Source organism: Ictalurus furcatus, chromosome 23, assembly GCF_023375685.1.
Source record: "Ictalurus furcatus strain D&B chromosome 23, Billie_1.0, whole genome shotgun sequence".
NCBI classification, from domain to species: domain Eukaryota; kingdom Metazoa; phylum Chordata; class Actinopteri; order Siluriformes; family Ictaluridae; genus Ictalurus; species Ictalurus furcatus.
In genome coordinates this window covers 3,028,225-3,049,907 of record NC_071277.1, presented here as the reverse complement: position 1 = coordinate 3,049,907, position 21,683 = coordinate 3,028,225, and the positions used below count along the sequence as shown (strand labels likewise).

The 21,683-nt window shown below is 38.1% G+C and overlaps 1 protein-coding gene across 1 annotated transcript in view; it reads left to right on the top strand.

The window, feature by feature from the left end:
* LOC128599393 (neuropilin and tolloid-like protein 1) overlaps positions 1-21,683 on the top strand; it is a 109,705-nt gene that overhangs the window by 62,604 nt on the left and 25,418 nt on the right. The window contains exon 4 of the mRNA XM_053610929.1: positions 11,806-11,995. Within this exon, the coding sequence (XP_053466904.1) occupies positions 11,806-11,995 (190 nt within the window). The remainder of the gene's footprint in view (positions 1-11,805; positions 11,996-21,683) is intronic.

Here is a 21,683-nt window from a genome sequence, read left to right as displayed (position 1 = left end):
AACGAATTACTTCAAAAAATCAGTGCCAGATCCAGCTGGATTGGGATTACAAACCCTCCCTCCAGTCTGCTACTGTTAAGCGCTAGCGCTTTATCACTCCTTCAATGTGTCACACACAGGTACACACACACAGCTGTGGAAAAAAGTGTATAAGTTCAGTGGAAAACATTCAAAATTACATCTAACTTCTGTCTTTACTAGAGTTTCTTCAGAGTCATTATTCTGTATTTGAGTGCTATTATTTTTGTGTGTATAATCTAGAGTTGCAACAACTATTCGATAATAATCGATTATGAAAATCGCTGTCAACAAATCTCATAATCGATTAGTTGGTCTGCGCGCAGCACGGGGTACATTTACTCATTAAGATACTTCTCTTCCCAAAAAAACACATCGGAGCATAAATACTAAAGTTGTGTCCCAAATGATGTACTATACACTTACACTATGCATTATGTATCCTACTGTCTAGTGTGTGAATTTTAAAAAGGTAATATCATCTCAAATGGAACACTTGCGTTTTTTTACTAACCGGAAGTATAAGCCGCTTCCTAGTCAGTGGCACGTGACGTCATACGCACATAATGCGACGCCACATGCCAGACTACCCAGAGTCACCGACAATAACTTTCATCACTTTACTGTTTATGTCAACATTACCTTTTATTCCCAACATGACCTCAGTCACCATCAGACGGCGGAGAAATCGTCACGCGACTGAGGAAGAATGTGTGCCACCTCCAAGTCCTCTACGGCAAGGGAACATTTTATATTAAACACTGTGGAGAAGATAAAACTTTGCAAAGCGGAGTTTGTGTAGAATGGAAGCACGACAGTGATGTTGTCTCAAGTTGTTTCAAAGGTTTAGTTTAATTTAAGTTTATTTTCATTATATTCTGTATCAGTGTAACTTCTGTTATTTTATTATAATGAAAGTGATGTATTAGTAACGAGGCCACGTTGCTCGTCTTGCGCAACTAAGTTTTAGTCTGAAGTTTATATTTGTAACACTCAGTTTGTGGATTTTATTTTAGATAAATGAAAAAATGGTACTGAAAGTTTGCCCTCATCCGATTAGTTGCAGCCCTAGTATCACCCATAGTATCCCACTTATATTATCTCTGTCTTATCTCTAAACTGGAGTATTGCAACGCACTACTCCCAGGCCTCCCAGCCAGCTCCATCAAACCCCTTCAGATGATTCAGTATGCAACATCATGGCTTGTTTTCAACCAGCCCAAAAGAACCCATGTCACACCCCTCTTTGTCTCCCTCCACAGGTTGTCCTTCCTGTCTCCCAGTAGCACTGTCTTAGGCATCTTACATTACAGATATTGCAGTTTATTGCTCTGGTCACATCTTCAGTCCTCATGCCTCCCTGCAGCGTGCCTATGGCATTTTCTCACGCAGGTGAGCAGGCACCCCAGGCATCTTTCTTCTGGTATATTTCAGTAGAAAGATCTCTCCAGTGTCTTAAGTTATTGTAATTGTGACCTTAATTGCCTACCGCCTGTAAACTGTTAGTGACTTAAGGACTGTTCCACAGGTGCACGTGCAATAATTGTTTATGGCTCATTGAACAAGCATGAAAAACTATGCTTACACTGGCTCTTACACCTCTACTCTGCACACTTTGCTTCTCTAGCACGTGTATGGTAGCACTACTTGTATTGTTCTCCTTTTGATATATATTGCTTTGCTTGTATTTCCTCATTTGTAAGTTGCTTTGGATGAAAAAGTCTGCTAAATGAATAAATGTAAATGTATATTACCACTTTTAACACTGGATGATGGCAGCAGATATGGTTTTTACAAATGCAATATTGAAATCAAGTAAAACTCTTAGCTGTGATTAGGACTGATGGCCTGATATGGCTAATACTGTATATTTCAGCAAAAGAGTTGCTAGACATCTGGCTTCGAGTAATATTTTCCTGACACCAGACGGAAATGGACAAATATCAGTCCACATCAACAGCCCTTAGATCTCAGCAGCTGTTCATAAACAGGTGTCTAAATTTAGACACAGCTCTTAATCAGACCCATTCTCCTCCTGCCTGTCAGTCAGGCCAAGGATCAATATTACAGAAGATTGTTTTCATTACACCACTTCTGTGTATTAGTGAATTGGGATTGGCACTCTATGGGGATATTACCAAGAGGTAATTAAAATGTTTTGGAGATTGCTTTTGCCTTTCTTTCCCCCATTTCATAGCATGAAGAGTCTCTAAATCAGATAGCACAGCCTATTTTCTGATTCATTGCCTTTAGTTATTACAGGACTGATAAAGCTGGTTGACGAATATGAAGTGAGTTTCTGCAATTCTGTTTATCTGAGGTGTGTGAATACACCAGCAAACTACTAAACACCATGTCAAAGAGTGCAGACAACCCATATTTCCACCTAGTTACTTAAAAAATTAATCAGGGCTTGTCCACTGTATTTAAAGATACATCCACTGACCACTTTATTAGGAATACTATACAGTGTGCTTGCTCATTCATGCAGTTATCCAGTCAGCCAATCATGTGGCAGCAGTGTAATGCATAAAATCAGATACAAGGTCAAAAGCTTCAGTTAATGTTCACATAAAACATCAGAATGGCAGGGAATGTTATCACAGTGACTGTGACTATGACATGGTTGTTGGTACCAGATGGACTGCTTTGAGTATTTCAAAAATTGCTGATCTCCTGGGGTTTTCACACATAACAGTCCACAGAGTTTAAACAGAATGGTGTGGAAGGCAACTAGATCTGCAGGCTAAAATGCCTTGTTCACGAGAAAGAACAGGGAAGAATGCTAATAAATGGCTACAATACCTCAAATAACTACTCTTTATGATCTCGACGCTCCCCATCCAACCTGATGGAGCTTGAGAGGTCCTGCAAAGAAGAATTGGAGAAACTGCCCAAAAATAGGTGTGCCAAGCTTGTAGCATCATACTCAAAAAGACTTGAGGCTGTAATTGGTGCCAAAGGTGCTTCAACAAAGTATTGAGCAAAGGCTGTGAATACTTATGTACATGTGCTTTTTTGTTTTTTATTTTTAATAAATTTGCAAAGATTTCAAACAAACTTCTTTCACGTTGTCATTATGGGGTATTGTTTGTAGAATTTTAAGGAAATTAATGAATTGAATCCATTTTGGAATAAGGCTGTAACATAACAAAATGTGGAAAAAGTGAAGCGCTGTGAATACTTTCTGGATGCACTGTATATATACTAGCAACATCCATGATTAGCTAATACACCTAGTGTTCACTAATACACCTAGTTAGTTTTTAGTAAAGCAAGGTAACTAGCAACATCCATGCTGTCTTTGTTGAATACTGAATATTGTTTATAGACAGCATTAGCATTACCATTTCATCGATAACAACCAGAAGAGCAGTTAATTACCTTACTGCCATTTTACAGCCCACATTTTATCTGCGAGCAAAATAAAGTTTGAAATGATGGTACATAAATAAATGTATTATAATTATGTATTCTGAGAGCAACTAACATTACAAAGATAGCATGTGCAGTGCTGCGAGACTATATGCCTCATGAAAGCTGAGAAATATTCATGCCTATAAAGCTGAGGAATTGCTTATGTGATTAAAAAGGCATTTATATTCAAAGGCTGATTTCTTTGTAACAAAAAGTCAATCTTCATTTATGCCCTGTCTGTTTACCCCAAAGCTGTTTCACACAATAATAGAATTATATTAATTAATTTTAATGTCAGTGCAAAATGGAGGTCAAAGACTAATGATATTGCAGATATTTGATAAGGCTTCACATCCAAATGCATTTATGCATGTTTTTTAAGATATGAAAAGATATGGAAAAAAAAATTAAATCTATAGATAATTAAACTTTTTTAAATCCTAAATATCATTAAAATCATGCTGTATCTTACAGTAATATGCTACATAAATGCTTATCCAACTACCACTGCATGTCCTGTATTCTTTTAAGATGATTCTTTTAACATGATGAACATCTGTTGATTATGTGAGTATGCAGTTTGGAATGTAGCCTATGTTGGTTTGTGTATGTCTGAGTGGAAAATTTGTGTATGATAACAGGGAATGGAAACCTATCGTTGGAAAAAAAAAAAATATGCCCATATAATCAGATCAGTGACATTTCATTTAATTTCCAAAGGCATCAAATAGGTCATAGGTCAGAACTGCATCAGAAAATGTGTTCATAAAGCAAAGAGCAGCGTTTCACATTTCACTCAACACATCTTTGAGTAAATATGGAGCCATCCTGACAGATTGTAAAGAATTGTAAAGATGTAAAGAAACACAGACATTAAGTAAATGAAAAAAAATCCTCATGGGAAATACCTGCCTAGGGTAAATGATGCCAAATGCCACATTATAAATCAGTGCAGTAGCCAAGCTCACTTGACCTGAAGGTCACCTTTCCATTGACTTCCTGCCATTTTGATTATTGCTTAGAATAAAATAGGGAAGGCTTTCCAAAATGGTTGATATTCCTCTATATACACATATATACAGTGGCAAGAAAAAGTATGTGAACCATTTGTAATTTCATGGTTTTCTGAATAAATTTGTCATAAAATGTGATCTGATCTTCATCTAAGTCAAGGGTATTGACAAAAATAATGTGTCTAAAATAATAACACAAAATAAATTCTGATCCTTCATGTCTTTATTGAGAACAACCAAAAAAAAAACCTCATAGTGCTTGTGGAAAAAGTATGTGAACCCTTGAGTTAATGATCTCAAAAAAGCTAATTGGAGTCAGGTTTTAGCACACCTGCAGATATTGTTAAAGAAACAAGGATGGGGGCATAGTCTCGTCCTCCATCTAGTATGCATGTACTCAGCTACTGTCCATGTTGGCATATTGTAATTTCAGGTCTGACAGATGTGTTGGCTCTGTTTTGACTGATAATCATTCCTGATCATGCAAAGTGTGCAAATGCTGATGGTAACCATGAGACAGAGGTGAGGAGGGGAACCTAGACGTAAATCCCAATCAGATACTGTAACACCCCTCCAACCAATCATCCTTTCTTCTCTTTTCTCTATAAAAAAATAAGAAACTGAGAGCTGTATATGATGGAACTGAAAATCAGGGTGGGACCCTAGAGTGATGCAGTAACACCCCAAGCCGATAGTCGCCTGTACTTTTAGGTCAGCCCTTATCAGCACCCAGTTGACTGATTGAGAATTTCGAATCAGAGTCAGAGGAGAGCTCTCTGATTGACTGGTCAGCCAGGCAAATCAGTGCACATATATAGTATCTCTCATTTTCCAACTTCTGCTCATGCTAGCTGCAGTATATGTTCATAGTGAAAACAAAATGGTAACATTATTTACATTTATTCACTCATTCAAACAGTCAGTCATTCATCTTTAATAACCCCTTTGTCCTGGTTAGGGTCGCAGTAGATCCAGAGCCTATCCCTGGAACGCTGGATGCTAGGGGCAAACTTATGTAGCCAGTCCTCCTACTGGCATGTTTTTGGATGTGAGAGGAAACCAGAGAATCGGAGGAAACCCACTTGGACATGCAAAACTCCAAACAGACTCAAGCTTAGGCTTGAACCAGGGACCTTGGAACTGTGAGATATACTTAAAAAATCACATGAAAATGGCATTAAAATAGCAGTTGGTATACTGTAACTTCTTTGGTGACATCCCAAACCATGTACTATTGTGGTTAACACTGTAGTACTTCAGGATAGTACATCACTATAACTATTAATACTGGCAGGTGGTGTAATATTTTGACAAAACATTTAATCAATCTGGTATTTTGGCATTTTCGTGTGAGATTTTGGACATTTTGTATTGGCATTGAATGGACATTGCATGATACTGAGACTTCTAGCTTTCTTTTATTCTTTAATATTAATTATAGAAAGTACTGCCCCCACCTGGTATGGAGTATGTTAGCCGTCACATTTCCTCTTCCAGTTAGGCTTGACGGTGGAAAGGATGTGTGATCCCTACATTCAAAAGGCATTTTATGCTTTCTTCTCCTTGGAGCCTGGTGATCATCTGTTACTTGAGGACTTGGGATTTAGGTGTATTTTGTTGTTTTTTGTTATGGGGAACATGGAGGAAAATGGAACCTTAACTTCCAGGTGTGACTTGTTTGAAACACCACCTCAGAATGAGATTTAAAGATACCTGACAGCTTTAAACATGACAGCTCTACTGATGGCAATCTAAACCATATTTGCATTTTTTGAATGATTTTATCTTAATTCATTTGAATCATTTACTAAAACCAGTAGTTAACTTGACAAAAAAAGTACTGTCACTTCCTTTTTCTACTTCTAACATTGCTTTTACCACATTACATTCGGCTCAGGTTTTTTTTTCTTCTGTGGCTTAATCTCAATTGGCATGTGCTTCATGTATCCATCTACACAGGGTATGCAAAGAAGCTATGTTCTACCCTAGAAGTCATGTTTTTAAATTGAAAAATTTTAATCAGTACAGCATAATCCTACATTCAGTGTTGGTGCCCATTATGAACACAGTATGATTTTCACTTCAATATATATTTCACTTTTGATGATAACACACACTATTCACATTTTCTTATAGTGCGGTTTGAGAATTTACTTTACATTCAAGAAACCTTTGGATGTACATAGGATGTCTGGATACATTAGGTTTTGCCTACTGTTAAGATATATATTTTATATGTAAGGAATAAAGCATGATACCACAGCAAAATGTCATTCATTCCCTCAAAGTTTATAAGACAAAAAAATGCAGCTTGTCATGTTACTAAGGTGGATAGTCCTCGATCCTGACAGCTTTCCTGTGCTGTAAAGCATAAAGGAACAGCTTTACTTCTGTCAAAGCACTGATACTGGAGGCTACTTCCAAAAATGCTAACTAAACATCTTCTCACAAAGAAAACTTCACCATATCAACAATTACCTAGAGTGCTGTGCAAAAGTTTCCTGATTTCTTCTGTTTTTGTCTTAGTAAATCTCTTACTAAATACTTTTAGATCTTCAAACGAAATATAAAGCAACATAAAACAAAGACAACCTGAGTAAACCCACAATACAGTTTTTATTTATTTATTTTCATTGAAGCAAAAAAAAAGTTGTAGAAACTCCTATCACCCATGTGAAAAACTAATTTCCCCCTTAATCTTAAAATCTGATTTAGCCACCTTTAGCAGCAATAACTGCAACCAGACGCTTCAGATAACTGGAGATCAGTCTTTGTTTTAATTTATGAAACAATTTAGTGTGAGATATGCACAAAAACAGAAGAAAAAATATTTTTCACAGCACTGTATGTTTTTAAATCTGTTTCTAAGGATCATCAGTCATCCCTGTGTTTTTTTTTATCTATCAAGGAGAAACTGGGATTTACTTTCTTTCCTTTTCCCACAGTCTGTTTACAATAGCAACAGAGAATCTAAGCTCATATTTAAGAGCGATGGAATGCAAGTATGAGGTCTAGTTGTGAATGTCAATGCCCGAGTCCTCGTCCCATTTTCGCTCTCCTTCCATCCTTTGATCACACATTTCATCTTCATACAGCCCATGAGCTTCATTTGATACGGCCAGCAAATTTCTCTCTTTCTCCGTCTCTCTCATTCTTCTAGCCTTGTAATGTAATGTTTTTCATTATTTCATTATTCCCACTGCAGAGCTGGTTAGTCTGTGCTGGGTCACGTCCCATTCTGCATTTCTAGTGTAGTCGTGAGCAGAGTGAAGTAAGGTGTTCATACTGTGGGCTTTGGAAACTGGTTCATGTTTCTAAATTTACAATTGTGTTCCTTTAGTTGTCATGTACTGCATATTTGTGTTTTCTGCACTAACACACCTGATTTAATGCATCAGCTTATTAACACATGCTTCATGAACTTAACATGGGTGTGTAACAGTGTGTGTTATACTATGCTGTTGTGCTACAGAGTATGTAGCACAGTTTAGCACATGGGACCTTTTGTTTGAACCCACCCATTTTTCAAGTAATCAAAAATATTGGAACATGTGACTGACAAGTGTTTCTTGTTGCCCTGGTGTGCCCTGTTAGATTAATTGTTGAAACAATTAATAGCTCTGAATGTCTACTCTTGGTTTGAGGTCTGGGTTTCACCTGTGAAGACTACATTTTCTTAAAATGGATAAACCAACATGAAGACCAGAGCACTCTCTATGGGAGAAAAGCAATCCATTTTTGTGGAATTTTTGGGGGGGCAGTGATGGCTTGGTGGTTAAGGCTCTGGGTTACTGATTGGAAGGTCGGGGAATTCAAGCCCTAGCACTGCCAAGCTGCCACTGTTGGGCCCTTGATCAAGGCCCAAGGCCCTTAACCCTCTCCGCTCCAGGGGTGCTGTATCATGGCTGACACTGCATTCTGACCCCAGCTTCCTGACATGCTGGGGTATGCGGAGAAAAGAATCTCACTGTGCTGTAATGTATATGTGATTCATAACGACTCATTATCACTATCACTTTGAAGTTGAGAAAAGAGGGAAAATCTATCAGAGCCATTGCACAAGCATTGGGCATAGCCCATACAACAATTTGGAATGTCCTGAAAAAGAACGAAACCACAGGTGTACTAACAACCAGACGTGAAACAGGTCTAAGGACAAGGTCCAAGGTTAACAACAGCAGCTGATGACAGAAACATCGTGAGAGCTGTGAAGAAGAACCCAAAAATATCAGTTACTGACATGACCAATAACCTCCACAGAGCAGGGGTGATGATATGACTGTCCACTGTTTGAAGAAGACGTTGAGAGCAGAAATATAGAGGCCATGCCACAAGATGCAAACCACTCATCAGCAGTAAAAATAAGAAGGCCAGACTGAAATTTGCAAGGAAATACAGAGATGAGCCACAAAGGGTCTGGAACAAAGACCTCTAGCATGGAAAGTGATGGAAAGGACATTTTTTTTCTATCCAAATATTGTTTGAAGAGAATATTAGCCTGCTATTTTATCTATTGATTCTTCATGTAAGGCTAAGCAGTCCACCAGTGACTTTACATGGATGTGTACACATGAACTGTCTTGCCACAGTACTTAATCTTATAGCATTTCTATGTAATATTTTATAACAAAAACACAAGGGCTGTAACTTTTTGTCACACATTCTTTTTTATCCACATTCACACCTGAGAGTAGTGGAAACACTTTTTACCCAGTATTTTTTTTGCTGATGCTTCCAGTCAGGTGTTCAGTTCCAGGCTGTGGCTGTCAGATGGAAATAGATTGTGTTACAGTAATAAATGCCCTTTCGTCACTATGCACAGGGACACCCAGGGGTTCACATGGACCCCCCCTCCCCCAACAATCTATTACTGTGTGTGTGTGTGTGTGTGTGTGTGTGTGTGTGTGTGCGCGCGCAGCAGAAACCTGACATGAAAATCCAAACACATTCCCACCATTACAGCCTCATCTGCTAACATATTTGTTTGAAAATGGATTTCATTTAAATTAAAAAATGCAATTATTGTAATTAATTACTTTAAACAGTTCATATGAATCCTGTATTAATGCCTTATGTAGTTCTTTATAATGCATGTGTCAGGCAGCAGGGATGGATGGATGCAGGTAATTTATTGTTAAAATGACAAGCGGGTGGAGGCCCTTAGGCCGACAAGATCGATGTAGAGCAGGCAGGAGATGTAATGTCCTCCGCTGAACAACGAGGCGGTGTGACATCCTTGTTATAGCTAATTGGTGGCGGTACGTAAAAGGGGCAGCCGAAGAGCGGCAGGACTGCCACCTCAAAGCAGGCAGGGAGAAGCAAAGCCCGACACAGAGCCAGAAGAGAGAAGTGATGTCCTCCATGAAGCTAGATGGGGGAGCAACATACACCACAAAGCAAGTGGGAGAAATGATATACTCAGCAGAGCAAGAATGAGGAGCGATGTCCAAAGTGGACCTGGGTGGCATAGCAACATTCTCAGCAGAGCAGGGGTGGTCCCAGCCAGTCAGGAGCCCCTTCCTCTGAAATTTTTCTCAGGGAGCACATGACCTTGAGCATGCCGTTGATCCATACCCGTATCTCCCTCCCCTTTGGTTCCCACATCAGGCCCTTACTATCCAGGAGACTCTGATGGTCTCAGAAAATCCACATGGATCCATTATAATAATCCATTAATATATGTATAATGCATTGTAACATTATATTATAACGTGTAACATGAGATTATAATACACACATACATACATACATATACATTATAACTGTATGTAACTTACTTTACATTACATGTGCCATATAACAATATAAATGCTTTTATAATGCTTTATGGTAGTAGGAGGTTTTATCTTATATTATTAACAAATGTTAGCAGTAGTACTACACTGTGTGCTCATACATACACCACAAGAAGTTAAACATCACAAGGAGGCAATAGCATAGTTCATATTTCAGATTCATTTTTATTAATTCACCCACAGTAATGTTTTGTGTTGCTGATTTTTTACATCAACGATTTTACTTTTCTTAAATGTCTTAAAAGAAACAACAGCAAAGAAAACCCACGTTGAACAATATGTATTAGTCGAACCCCTCTGCTATTCTATTCTAAAAAATATCAATGTTGTCAATTCTAGCCTTCAATAGTCTAGCCTTCAAAAGACTTTCAGTGCTGGTAAACTGGAAGCATGGTGGGGTGAGAATCTCTGGCGGTTGCCTAGTGACAGACCTCTAGTGACCCCTAATGACAGAGGCATTTCCTACATCAAGCCCGAAGGGTCATTTGTTGAAAACCTTTCGGAATAGTGCTTCAATAGACCTGTGTTAGCTGAACAAAAAATATTGTATGGGATCTTAAAAACATTGAAATGTGGATTTCATTAACCAAGAACTGTGTACTATGATATTACAGTAACTATAATTAATTGCAGTGAATGAAAAGTCACTGAGCATTCCCATAGTAATTATAGTACTATAAAAGTTCATATAGCAATTGCTCAGTATTTTACTTTCATTCTGAGAGTCCTATTGTGCAGTTACAGGGAATCGCCATGTCACGTTGTAGCTCTGAGCTGCTTTCATGTCATTTTGTTTACATTGCCATGTGCTTTTGTTTCTGTTCTACTCATGTTCACAACCCTGCCCTGTTATTGGTATGTTACCGGGTTGTATACACCTGTTCTGTGTTTGGTCATTGATTATTTTGTCTGTGTACACCTGCTTGATTCTTTGTTTTGTTGAAAAGTCTTGTTGAAGTTATTGTGCTTTTCTAAGCCTTATGCTTATGCATCACTGTAATTTTTTGTGTCTGCCTGTGTATTGAACCCCACTGTGGAATTTGGCTAGGATTTTCGGATTAACCCTAATAAATCACATTCAATTTACACATTTACTGTATGTCCTGTCTTCACTCACTGCATGTTACACACCAAATAAAACCAAATTCACCCCAACTGCCATTTTTCACATAGGATCATGCTAAATTGTGGCTTTTAGAACTTCTGATGATGTTTTAGGTTATATATATATATGCAGAAATATAGAAAATTCTAAAGGGTTCACAAACTTTCAAGCACCACTGTACATATAAATGGAAGCTCAGTTATTTAATTCAAGTCAACAAACACTGATCTTTAACATTAACTTCACTAGAGCAGTGTTCACCAGTATATCTGCCAATTATTTTTCATTACTTGAGGAAGCCAAAAATTTTAAATGTACACCTGTAAACTCAAGTATTCAACTGAACACAGTAATTGATGCATATTTGTTTTCTTGTCTTTTAGACCCTGATTTTAAAGACATTGGAGTCCCTAAGCCTCTTCCCAGTATGTATTGATCTTTCGTTCTCATCTCACAGCCTTCCAGCTCACACAGCTCATTCTTTTGGCTTTTCTAAAACAAACCCCTTTCTTGCTGCAGCATGTGAGTTTGAGATGAGTGGACCTGAAGGCATCATTGAATCACAACAGATTGTCAGAGATGGTAAAGCTTTACAGACAGAAGCTGTGGACTGCAAGTGGTTCATCCGAGCTCCTCCTCACTCTAAGGTTAGTGCTGTTTCTTTTTAGCAACTATAAAACATTATAGCAAGGAATTAAATATATACAATGTTCATCTTATCCCAAATTTAAGGAAAGCTTATAGCCATCATGTTAGCTTCATGCAAACTGCATGCCTACATGACACCTCAGTGTCTTTCATAGTTCACCAATATCATTTGTGCATAAATAGTTTTATAAGAGTCTGTATGAATTACAAGTCAAATACTAATTCACTACTAACTTTTTAATTTTATCTGTTACTTTAGAGCAGTGTCATATTTTCAAACACTCAAATTTCTGTTAGACTAAGCACCTACGCATTACATCATGAAGCCTCTTCGGTTTGATTTAGCGTCTGATTGAAGGATTGAAGGCGTAAAAAAAAAGGGAAGAGAGAAAATGTTCTGCTTTGAAGCTTTCAAAGTCTTTCAAATGTGATTGGCTTTAGTACTTCACATTGTACACACATCTCTCATCCTCCTCTAAGCTAGCTGGAACATCAGCAAATTAGCACAGGAGAGACGTGAGCAGCATGGAAAATGTGCACACACACACACACACACACACACAGCAGCAGCAGCACGGCCCTAAAGGTTGCTTCCTCAACGACAGACGTCCACTGCTAATGTATTCCAGACCAGTGGTGGGGAAGAAGCAAGCTAATTAAAAAACTGTAGATCAGAAGGCTAATTAGAGTGCACTCAAGTAAACAAGGCCATGAAGGAAACATGAAGGTGGTGACGCTTAAGTCTAATATCATACCCTGTCCATATTAATAAGGATATATTTCCAAATATATAATTTTTCTTTCATTTGTTATAGTTGCCAAGTGTGAAAACCCATTAACAAAACAAAAACATAACAGCAAAACCAAAAACATAACATTAGCTCAAAACAGAAAGGATAGGTCCTGAGCTGAGCTCACCACAGCTTTCAAGAACGAATAGCACATGCAACATACACTATATGTTCTTATTTTCATGTAACATCTGGGTTATGCATGTAACCCTGTTCCCTGAGAAGGGAACGAGACGTTGAGTGAGCTTCACGCTGTGGGAAGCGCCCTCGCACGTGACCGTTATCTGAAGCTTGTGTAATGTCATGCTTAATTATAGACCTGTCATGATCAGGTGACGTGGCAATTAAGCATGTCGTGTAATATAAAAATGCCACCTGTGAACCACACCGTCAACCTCTGTTATCTTAAGCGAAGACGCAATTCACAGGCATGCCCCAGTATGACAAAGCTATGCAACATCTCGTTCCCTTTCAGAGGGAACTCAACATTGCGTGAGTTTCATGCTGTGGGAACGAGAATACCCACTCCGTCATACTGAGGGCATGGCCTGTTCAAAAGATCCGAGCCCGAGGGTCACTGTAAGACACTCAAGGGTGGAATGTATATCCAGGCTGTAATATCAAATGAACGTGTGCAGCATAGACCACCCCACTGCAGCACACACATCCTGTAAGGGTACCCTTTTGGACAAAGCCTTTGAGGAGGCAACCCCCCCCTAGTGGATTGAGCCCTTATGTCCAGAGGTGTAGCGAGACCGCACACCTCATAAGCGATGGAAATTGCTTCCACTATCCAATTAGCGATATCCTGCTTCGTGGGACAAAGCAGACCAGCAGCTGCTCCAACTTACGCCACTGGCAGGACGAGTGGACATAAGTACAGAAAGCCTTTACTGGACACCGTACTGTATTCACATACATTCTTTTACCAACCAAACGGTGCTGTTTCTTGTACTGAAGCCCATGATCTGCTTGTACGTGGTCCGTGCATCTATGAACCTCTCTCAGAACCATTTTGCAACAAGCAGCAGAGCACATTAAACGTTGTCAAGTGTAGCCTGGAGATTGTTGAGGATGGTGTACTATGGTGAGGATTGAAGTACCACGGAAATGGTTTTGGACCTCAATTTCACATGAACAGTTGCGCTATAATGCTGGTACTATGGTTGCTGCTATGGCCTTAGGACTGCATTTGTACTCAAGATTCCTTTAGTGAAAAGTGGATTAGTTCAACAAAACAGACCTCATATAAAAACCATAATTAACTTCCCTTTACTTTCACACTATCTGTTGTGACCTAGATGAGGATGGGTTCCCTTCTGAGTCTGGTTCCTCTTGAGGTTTCTTCCTCATATCATTTTAGGGAGTTTTTCCTTGCCACAGTCACCACCGGCTCGCTCATTAAGGAAAATTCACACATTTAAATTCTGTATCCTGTGTTTATATGTTTCTGTAAAGCTGCTTTGAGACAATGTCCATTGTAAAAAGCGCTATACAGATAAAACTGAATTAAACTGAGTTGAATACTGAGGAGGTGGGTAGTAACGTGGTACATGTAACTTTGTTACATTTACTTCAGTAACTTTTTGAAAAAAAAATTACTTTTAAAAGTTAATTGGCCATACTTATACTCGTACTCAAGAAATGTACTTTTACTTCACTACATTCAGTGCCATTCCTCCATTACTGTTAAATATTAATGAATATATGTAGTTTTAATAATTAGTTTAAATGACGTATAATGAGGTCGCAGGCCTTTCAATACACTGCGGTGGTCTGACACAACAACTGCTCACATTTTTAGCGTCCTTGAGACGGGGAAGAAGCAAACATGTCAGGGGACACACACACACACACACAGTTCCCCATGTAGTCTGAAATTCAGGATTTTCCATTGATTTTAATCAGATCCGAAGTAACTAGTAACTTGAGTAGACTTCTCATTGTATATTTTATTACTTTTACTCAAGAAATTATTAATATTATTACTTTTACTTTCCACCACATATTTATCCGCACTATACAGTTGCTCTATGAGGGTTCAGCTCTACCTGATCAGCCGACCTACATGTTGTAGGTTTGAAAAGGAAGGTGTGAAAATGTCTTGGACAAAACAATAACAGGAATTATCCACACCCAACCCCAAGTACAGGTGCAAATGGCCCATAACCCTAGGCCCACACAAACCCAAAGTGTGGAGGCCATTCCACTGAACTACCCAACACCAAAAAATATTTCAAATGAAACAGCATGAAAAGTTTACAAAAACAACAGACGGACCGAAAATCCAGAGACTCTTTTTGCAGACTTCCATAAGGACGGCAGCACCAACAACCTGATTATTTACAAGAATAAACCCTAATTTCAAACTTTCTCTCTGCTGAAAGAAAAGGCATCTGTGGGGGTTTCCAGCTAAAAAACAAAACAAAAAAAAACAGTAAGATACAACTGTCAGCATCAACATATAAAAGTTGTGTAAAATGTAATTAAAAACAGAATGCCACGATTTGCAAATCTCAGAAACCCATATTTTGTTCACAATAGAATGTAGAAAACTTATCAAATGTTTAAATTGAGGAAATGTACAATCTTTAAGGGAAAAATATGGTAATTTTCAATTTGATGGCAGCAACACATCTCAAAAAAGATTGATGAACCTCTGCCCATCTTTACTTTTGAGAGACTCTGCCTCTCTAAGATACTCTTTTATACCCAAAAATAATACCATTTATACAAGTTGCGGGACCGTCACTGCGGGAAGGATAAAGCCAAAGAAAAAAAAATCATGCATGGCCGCTTAGGTCTTTCGTAGGATTGGGTTCAGCAACAAAGAAATTGTTCGTGTTTTTGAAGAGGATGAACCCTGCAACTTTTTCACCAGTTACTTATTGACATGTAGATCTCCCCTTCCCCCCAACTATTATCACCTCTCAGCATCTCTTCTCTTTGAGTAAAATGCTTTTGCCTCCACTGCGATGTCATAGACTGCAAACACGTACAAATAACTTTACCTGGATAGAATTTATATGACTCTCCAAGTTTTATTCTTCTGCTCCTCCCCTTCAATTTTATGAGGCAAAAGAAAGATTACTTAAAGATGATAATTGCTTATTAATCGCCCAGTACATTTGCATGTGAATCCAAAGCTACTGAAGCTACAGTAAGTGAGCATATGCATTTTACTCCCTGGATTGCCCAGTTAAACAAACTGCATTCCTTTTCGTAAAAGGGGTTTTAAACTACCTTTTTAAAAAAATTCTTGGTCCTAATTGTAACTGGCGGGACAGTGAAATAGGTCAGTAAGAAATTATCAGTTGCTCAATAAGACCTATTATAAAATTGCAAACAATATTGTTAAATTATTTTTTCCCCTAGCATGAACAATATTTGTTCAATGTTCTGAACATGGAAAAAGTCAAACTGCATTTGGAATAGGCAGTGATTTCTGTCATTGTAAAATAATGTTACAAAGCAATCCTTTATTTTTTGATCTACAGTTAAATAAAAGTTAAACTGGAAAATTAAATGGTAGGCTATAAAAATGCACCTATTTCTGGACATTGTTGATCTACATATTCTACACAACGAATAAAAATCACAAACATGACACCTGTGAATGAAACAATTTTATATATTAAACAATATATATATATATATATATATATATATATATATATATATATATATATATATATATATATATATATATATATATATATATATAATATAGTTGTTTGAATATCTCTGCAGCTCATCAAAAATATAAATGGGATGTGCATCAACTGAAAGCATGCTGTCAGAGTTCAAATTGAAAGTAGCATTTTTGTATTTAGTTACTTCTATTTCTGAATAAATAAGCATTATGTCAAATCACCAGTCTGTTTTGATTTGATGGTCAGAAGCTGTACTAAATGAAGAATAACCTAAAAATCCCAAAAAAGACACTTGTAAATAAAATAATTTTATATATGCAATTTATTAGATACTTAAAATAAAAAGACAACTAAATAGTGAAAAAAAACAACATAATAATTGTTGGAATTATACAAATGAATAACAATAACTTGCTAATAGTCCATCACCTAAATCTTTCTTACAGTCACTGTTGTTCACACGGAGTTCATTCACTTTTACCTCAATGAACTTTCTACACTGAAAAAAAACCCCACTCATTTAAAAAATAGTTAATTGACCTGAGGCTCAAACCCCAATTACTAGAATATTAAGCCTGCATGTTACCACTGCACTGTCAAGCACACGTACATCACATTAATGTACCTGTACTACAAGACTTGATCACACTCATTTTATATTTTACATAATCTTGTAATTTAAAAACTTGTTTAAATTAGGTTTATCATAAGTTTTTATTAGAAACGTAATATTTTTATGGGAACCATTCAACCACAAATTCCATTTTTATTGTACTGTGTTCAGCTTCAGTATGTTGTTCCATTCGCCATCTGGTGGGTATTGTGTGAAGCACAACAAATTTATTTATATTCTTAGAACCGTGCCTGCAGTATACAGCATGATCGCACATTACAAATCGCATGATACCGCATGAAAAAACGTGCATTCTTAAAGGCCACATCTGTATGCATTGCCTTGAAACGTGAACCTCAGGAACTTCCTGTGACGGGCAATATTTCTATGTGGAAATATGACTCTTTTAGATCTATTGTCACAAACCAGTCCTCGAACTGAATCTGTGCAATGATAAATTTGAGTGTCACCATCTTCAGCCTGTAAGTCCGAAGAGTACAGTTCAGATGAAGCAGATCTAAAATTGGCAGCATACTCCCATCTTTCAAGTAGGTGTTTCTGCTGTGTTAGTGAATCTCATGAAGACTTTAGTAACCACTCTTTTTAACAACAACAATTAATCTGGCATGTTTAGCCATATTTAAAAATGAGATGTTGTTTTCCAACAATTTAAAAATGATCTTGGCATTACATAATCCTCATGATATCATGATATCCATGATAGCCATAATTTGTTCTTTGCAAAACCCACACTATTTCACATTCAGATTGTTGATGAGATGCAATGATCTCCAGCTCATTAGTTATGTTGATGGCTTGTGTATATGTATCATGTTGAGGACACATAGAGAAACACAATGATGTGGCTTCTGCAATAGTTTAATTTTAATGAAGAAGCTTCTTAATTAAGCTCTGTGCATCCTACAGAGCATGTTGGTCCATACACACCCACACACACACACACAGACACACACACACACCCAGGCACAGTTCCTCATTTATAAAATATGATCAGCATGTGCAAAAGAAATTAACAATATGCAAAATTTCACTCCTGGTGTTGATACTCATCTGTTTCAACTTTTCACCATGTAGATTTGAGTAGAACGTTTTGACAGTGAAGCTGTCAAATAATAACATTTGACATCTTCCGTAACAACAACAACAACAACAAATAATAATAATAATAATAATAATATTTGGTTATGACATTTGCCCGCCCAGATTGCGCAGAGTTTGCATGTTCTCCCCATGCTTTGGGGGTTTCCTCAGGGTAGACCAGTTTCCTCTTGTAGTCTAAAGACATACATTGTAGATCTTTAAATTGTCCGTAGTGTGTGAATGGGTATGAGTGTGTGTGCGATTGTGCCCTGCGATAGGTTGGCACCCCATCAGATTGTTCCTTGCCTTGTGCGCCAAGTCCCCTGGGATAGCCTCCAGGGTCCCCGTGACCCTGTGTAGGGTAAGCAGTATAGAAAATGGATAATAATAATAATAATAATAATAATAATAATAATAACAATAACAATAATAATAATAGTCACTACATATTCTGTGTCTGCTCAAAGAACAACAAGCAACCAAATAAACTACATTACCCATATCACAGACTCCACAAACTACCTATCCTGGACTTCTGATCATGCACATCTGTTCACTTTAACACACTCCTTGAAATAACTTTTGAAATAACCTTGAAATAATATTGCATCTTGCTCCAGTTGTCTAGTCTGTGATGCTAATGAGCCTTATATTTGGCTGTCTGATTATCCAATTCTGATCCTACTTCATCTTAAAGATTTACTGTTTAGCCTTGCTCTGTTTGCCAATAAACGGACCTTTTGCCCATTAATAGTTTTTATGAATTGTCTTAACCTCTAGGTTTGATTGCTGTGACTTATTTTAACAAAGCCCAAACCTGCACTTCCAACTGCAAATGATATCCTTTCAACACATTTGGTACTGTCTGCCCTATATGACTGCATACTGTAGTGAATATAATCCCAGTATTTAGTGTCACCCAGAAGAGGGTAGGATCACTTCTTAAGAGGTTATAATCCTCATGTCATCTCAGGGAGTTTTCACTGCCACTGTCACCTCTGGCTGTCATGTCTATGTGTGCACCCACCACAAACCCCAACTCCCATGATCGTCAGAAAGTCACACTTCAACTAAACCATGTCCAAACTGAAAACTATCCACAGTTACGCAGTATTTCTTTATCTTATGAGGAGACACACGTGTAAAAGCATGTGAGAACATGCAAACCTTAAGAACCTTAAGTCCAATAAGGACAAAGTGGTGCAATCCACAAAGTAAACCATTAGAGTGGGTCAACGCTGTGTGGTCATAAAAGTCTTGTTGAACTCTTTTGTAGTGTGTATAGTCAACCACCTGCTGACAAAGAAGTAGAATAAAGTCTCCTAACCCTGAAACATAAAAAATTCATATCAGAGAACAACCATATGCTAGTGTGGTAAGTATGCCCCATGTTGACTCCTGAAATTCATATATGGTGTCACTCCAAATTCCAGTAAAACTTCTGAAAACCCCAATTCGTGTTCAAGCTCTAGATGGAAAACAAATTGGTTCATTACTCATCAGACAATTCCAATACACCTCAACATCTTTACATTGAACTAATCCCTCTCCTCAGCAAAGCATCTTCTAAAATCTCTATTGTGCCAAGGTTGCCTTGGTTTCCACATGATAACACTAAAGTCTCATGGTTGGAACAAGAAATCACTGCCTGAGTCCTGTCCACCAAAGTAAATCAATCCACAATAATCCTCAAATGTTACTTTGTTTTCCAAGAAGTATTTAATAAAATCAACACATGTGCTCCGCCCCTTCCAAGAACATACGACCAGGCTCTTGATGTTCTCTCAAACAGGATCCCAAATAGGTCCCACATTTACCCTTTAACCCTAACTGAGAACAAAGCTATGGAAGGGTATATCTCTGGGTTCCTTACCCAAGGTTGTAATTTACCCTTCACATCACCCTCCTCCATGGGGTTCGCTAAAGGGAAGGATTTTGCTGTACAATTTGCAAAAGAACTTTTAAGTTCTGTCTGGGCACATGAATGTTTAGTAATGGGATATGGCTTGGTCAGTGCTCCTTCCCTCTTTCCAACATTACTTAATGACATCAAGGGGTATTGCTAGACCCTTTTTACTGGGGCATTGCTATTCATTGAATATTATCATTTACATGATTAGAAGTATTTAAAACATGAAGGCTGATTGTAACGTCAGCTGAAGCAAAATATCCTGCACATCCTCTTCAATCATATGGCCCGCCCCCCTTGCTGTGCTCCTCCCCCTCTTCACTTTTCCAGATGAAAACCTTGACTTGCAGTCAGATTCATAATACAACATAGCTGAGGAGAGGAAACTACCAGGCTAATGCTGATCGCTGTGTTAATGAGTAGTATGTGTATTTGTATTTTGTTGTATGAGGACATACCGTTTTCCAGATCTAATTTAAGTATTCAAGGAAGTTTATTGTCATTCCAAAACATGGGCTATGTGAAAGGAACGAAACTAAGTACTGAGGTCCTCATAACAACAGCAAAGAACAAAAACACTAAATATAAAATTAAGCTGAGCAATAAAATTAGTAAAGCAAGAAATAAGTACTATACATCGACAATAAAACAATACAATAACTTACAATACAGCAATACAATCTTTCTGATGAGTGTTATTGCACATGAAATGAGTGTTATTGCACATGAAAGAGTCTCAGATGTGTGAGTGTTATTGCACATAAAAGCATCTCTGGTGTATGAGTGTTATTGCACGTTAGAAAAGTTTTTGAGTCTAACAACTTCTGGGAAGAAGCTGTTTCTGAGCCTGGTTGTTCTGGCCCTAATGCTGTGCAGCCTTCTACCTGAGGGACGGGGATTAAACAGTCAATGAGCAGGGTGGAGAGAGTCTTTCACAATACAGTAAGCCCTGTTCCTGAATGTTCTGGTGTAAATGTTCTCAATTGTTAGAAAACAGCAGCTAGTGATACTCTGTACAGAATTAACTACATGCTGCAGAGCCTTCCTGTCTGCAGAAGAGCAGTTTCTGTACCACACAGTGACACATGGTATAAGGATGCGCTCCACTATGCATCTGTAGAATGATGTGAGTACTGTGGCACCTAGGCCAGCCTGCTTGAGGCTCCTCAGGAAGTACAGTCGTTGATGGGCCTTCTTTATGAAGCTGACGGAGTTGGTGTGCCAGGTGAGGTCATTATTGACGTGTATCCCCAGGTATTTGAAGCTGGAGACGACCTCGAAAGCAGTTCCTCCGATGTAAAGAGGAGCAGAAAGGCTCCTAGTGACTTTCCTGAAATCCACAATCATTTCCTTAGTTTTCTTCACATTGATGCAGAGGTTGCTCGCTCTGCACCAAGCCTCCAGTTGTTCCACCTCTAGCCTGTACTCCGTCTCATTCTTGCAGGAAATTAGTTCTATCACTGCTGTATCATCTGCAAACATGACAATGTGGGTGCTCGGGAATGTAGCTGAGCAGTTGTAGGTCAGCAGCGAATACAGCTGGGGGCTCAGGACACATCCCTGAGGAGAGACAGTGATGTCATGGATACGGACAGTCTGTCTCCTGTTTGTTAAGAAGTC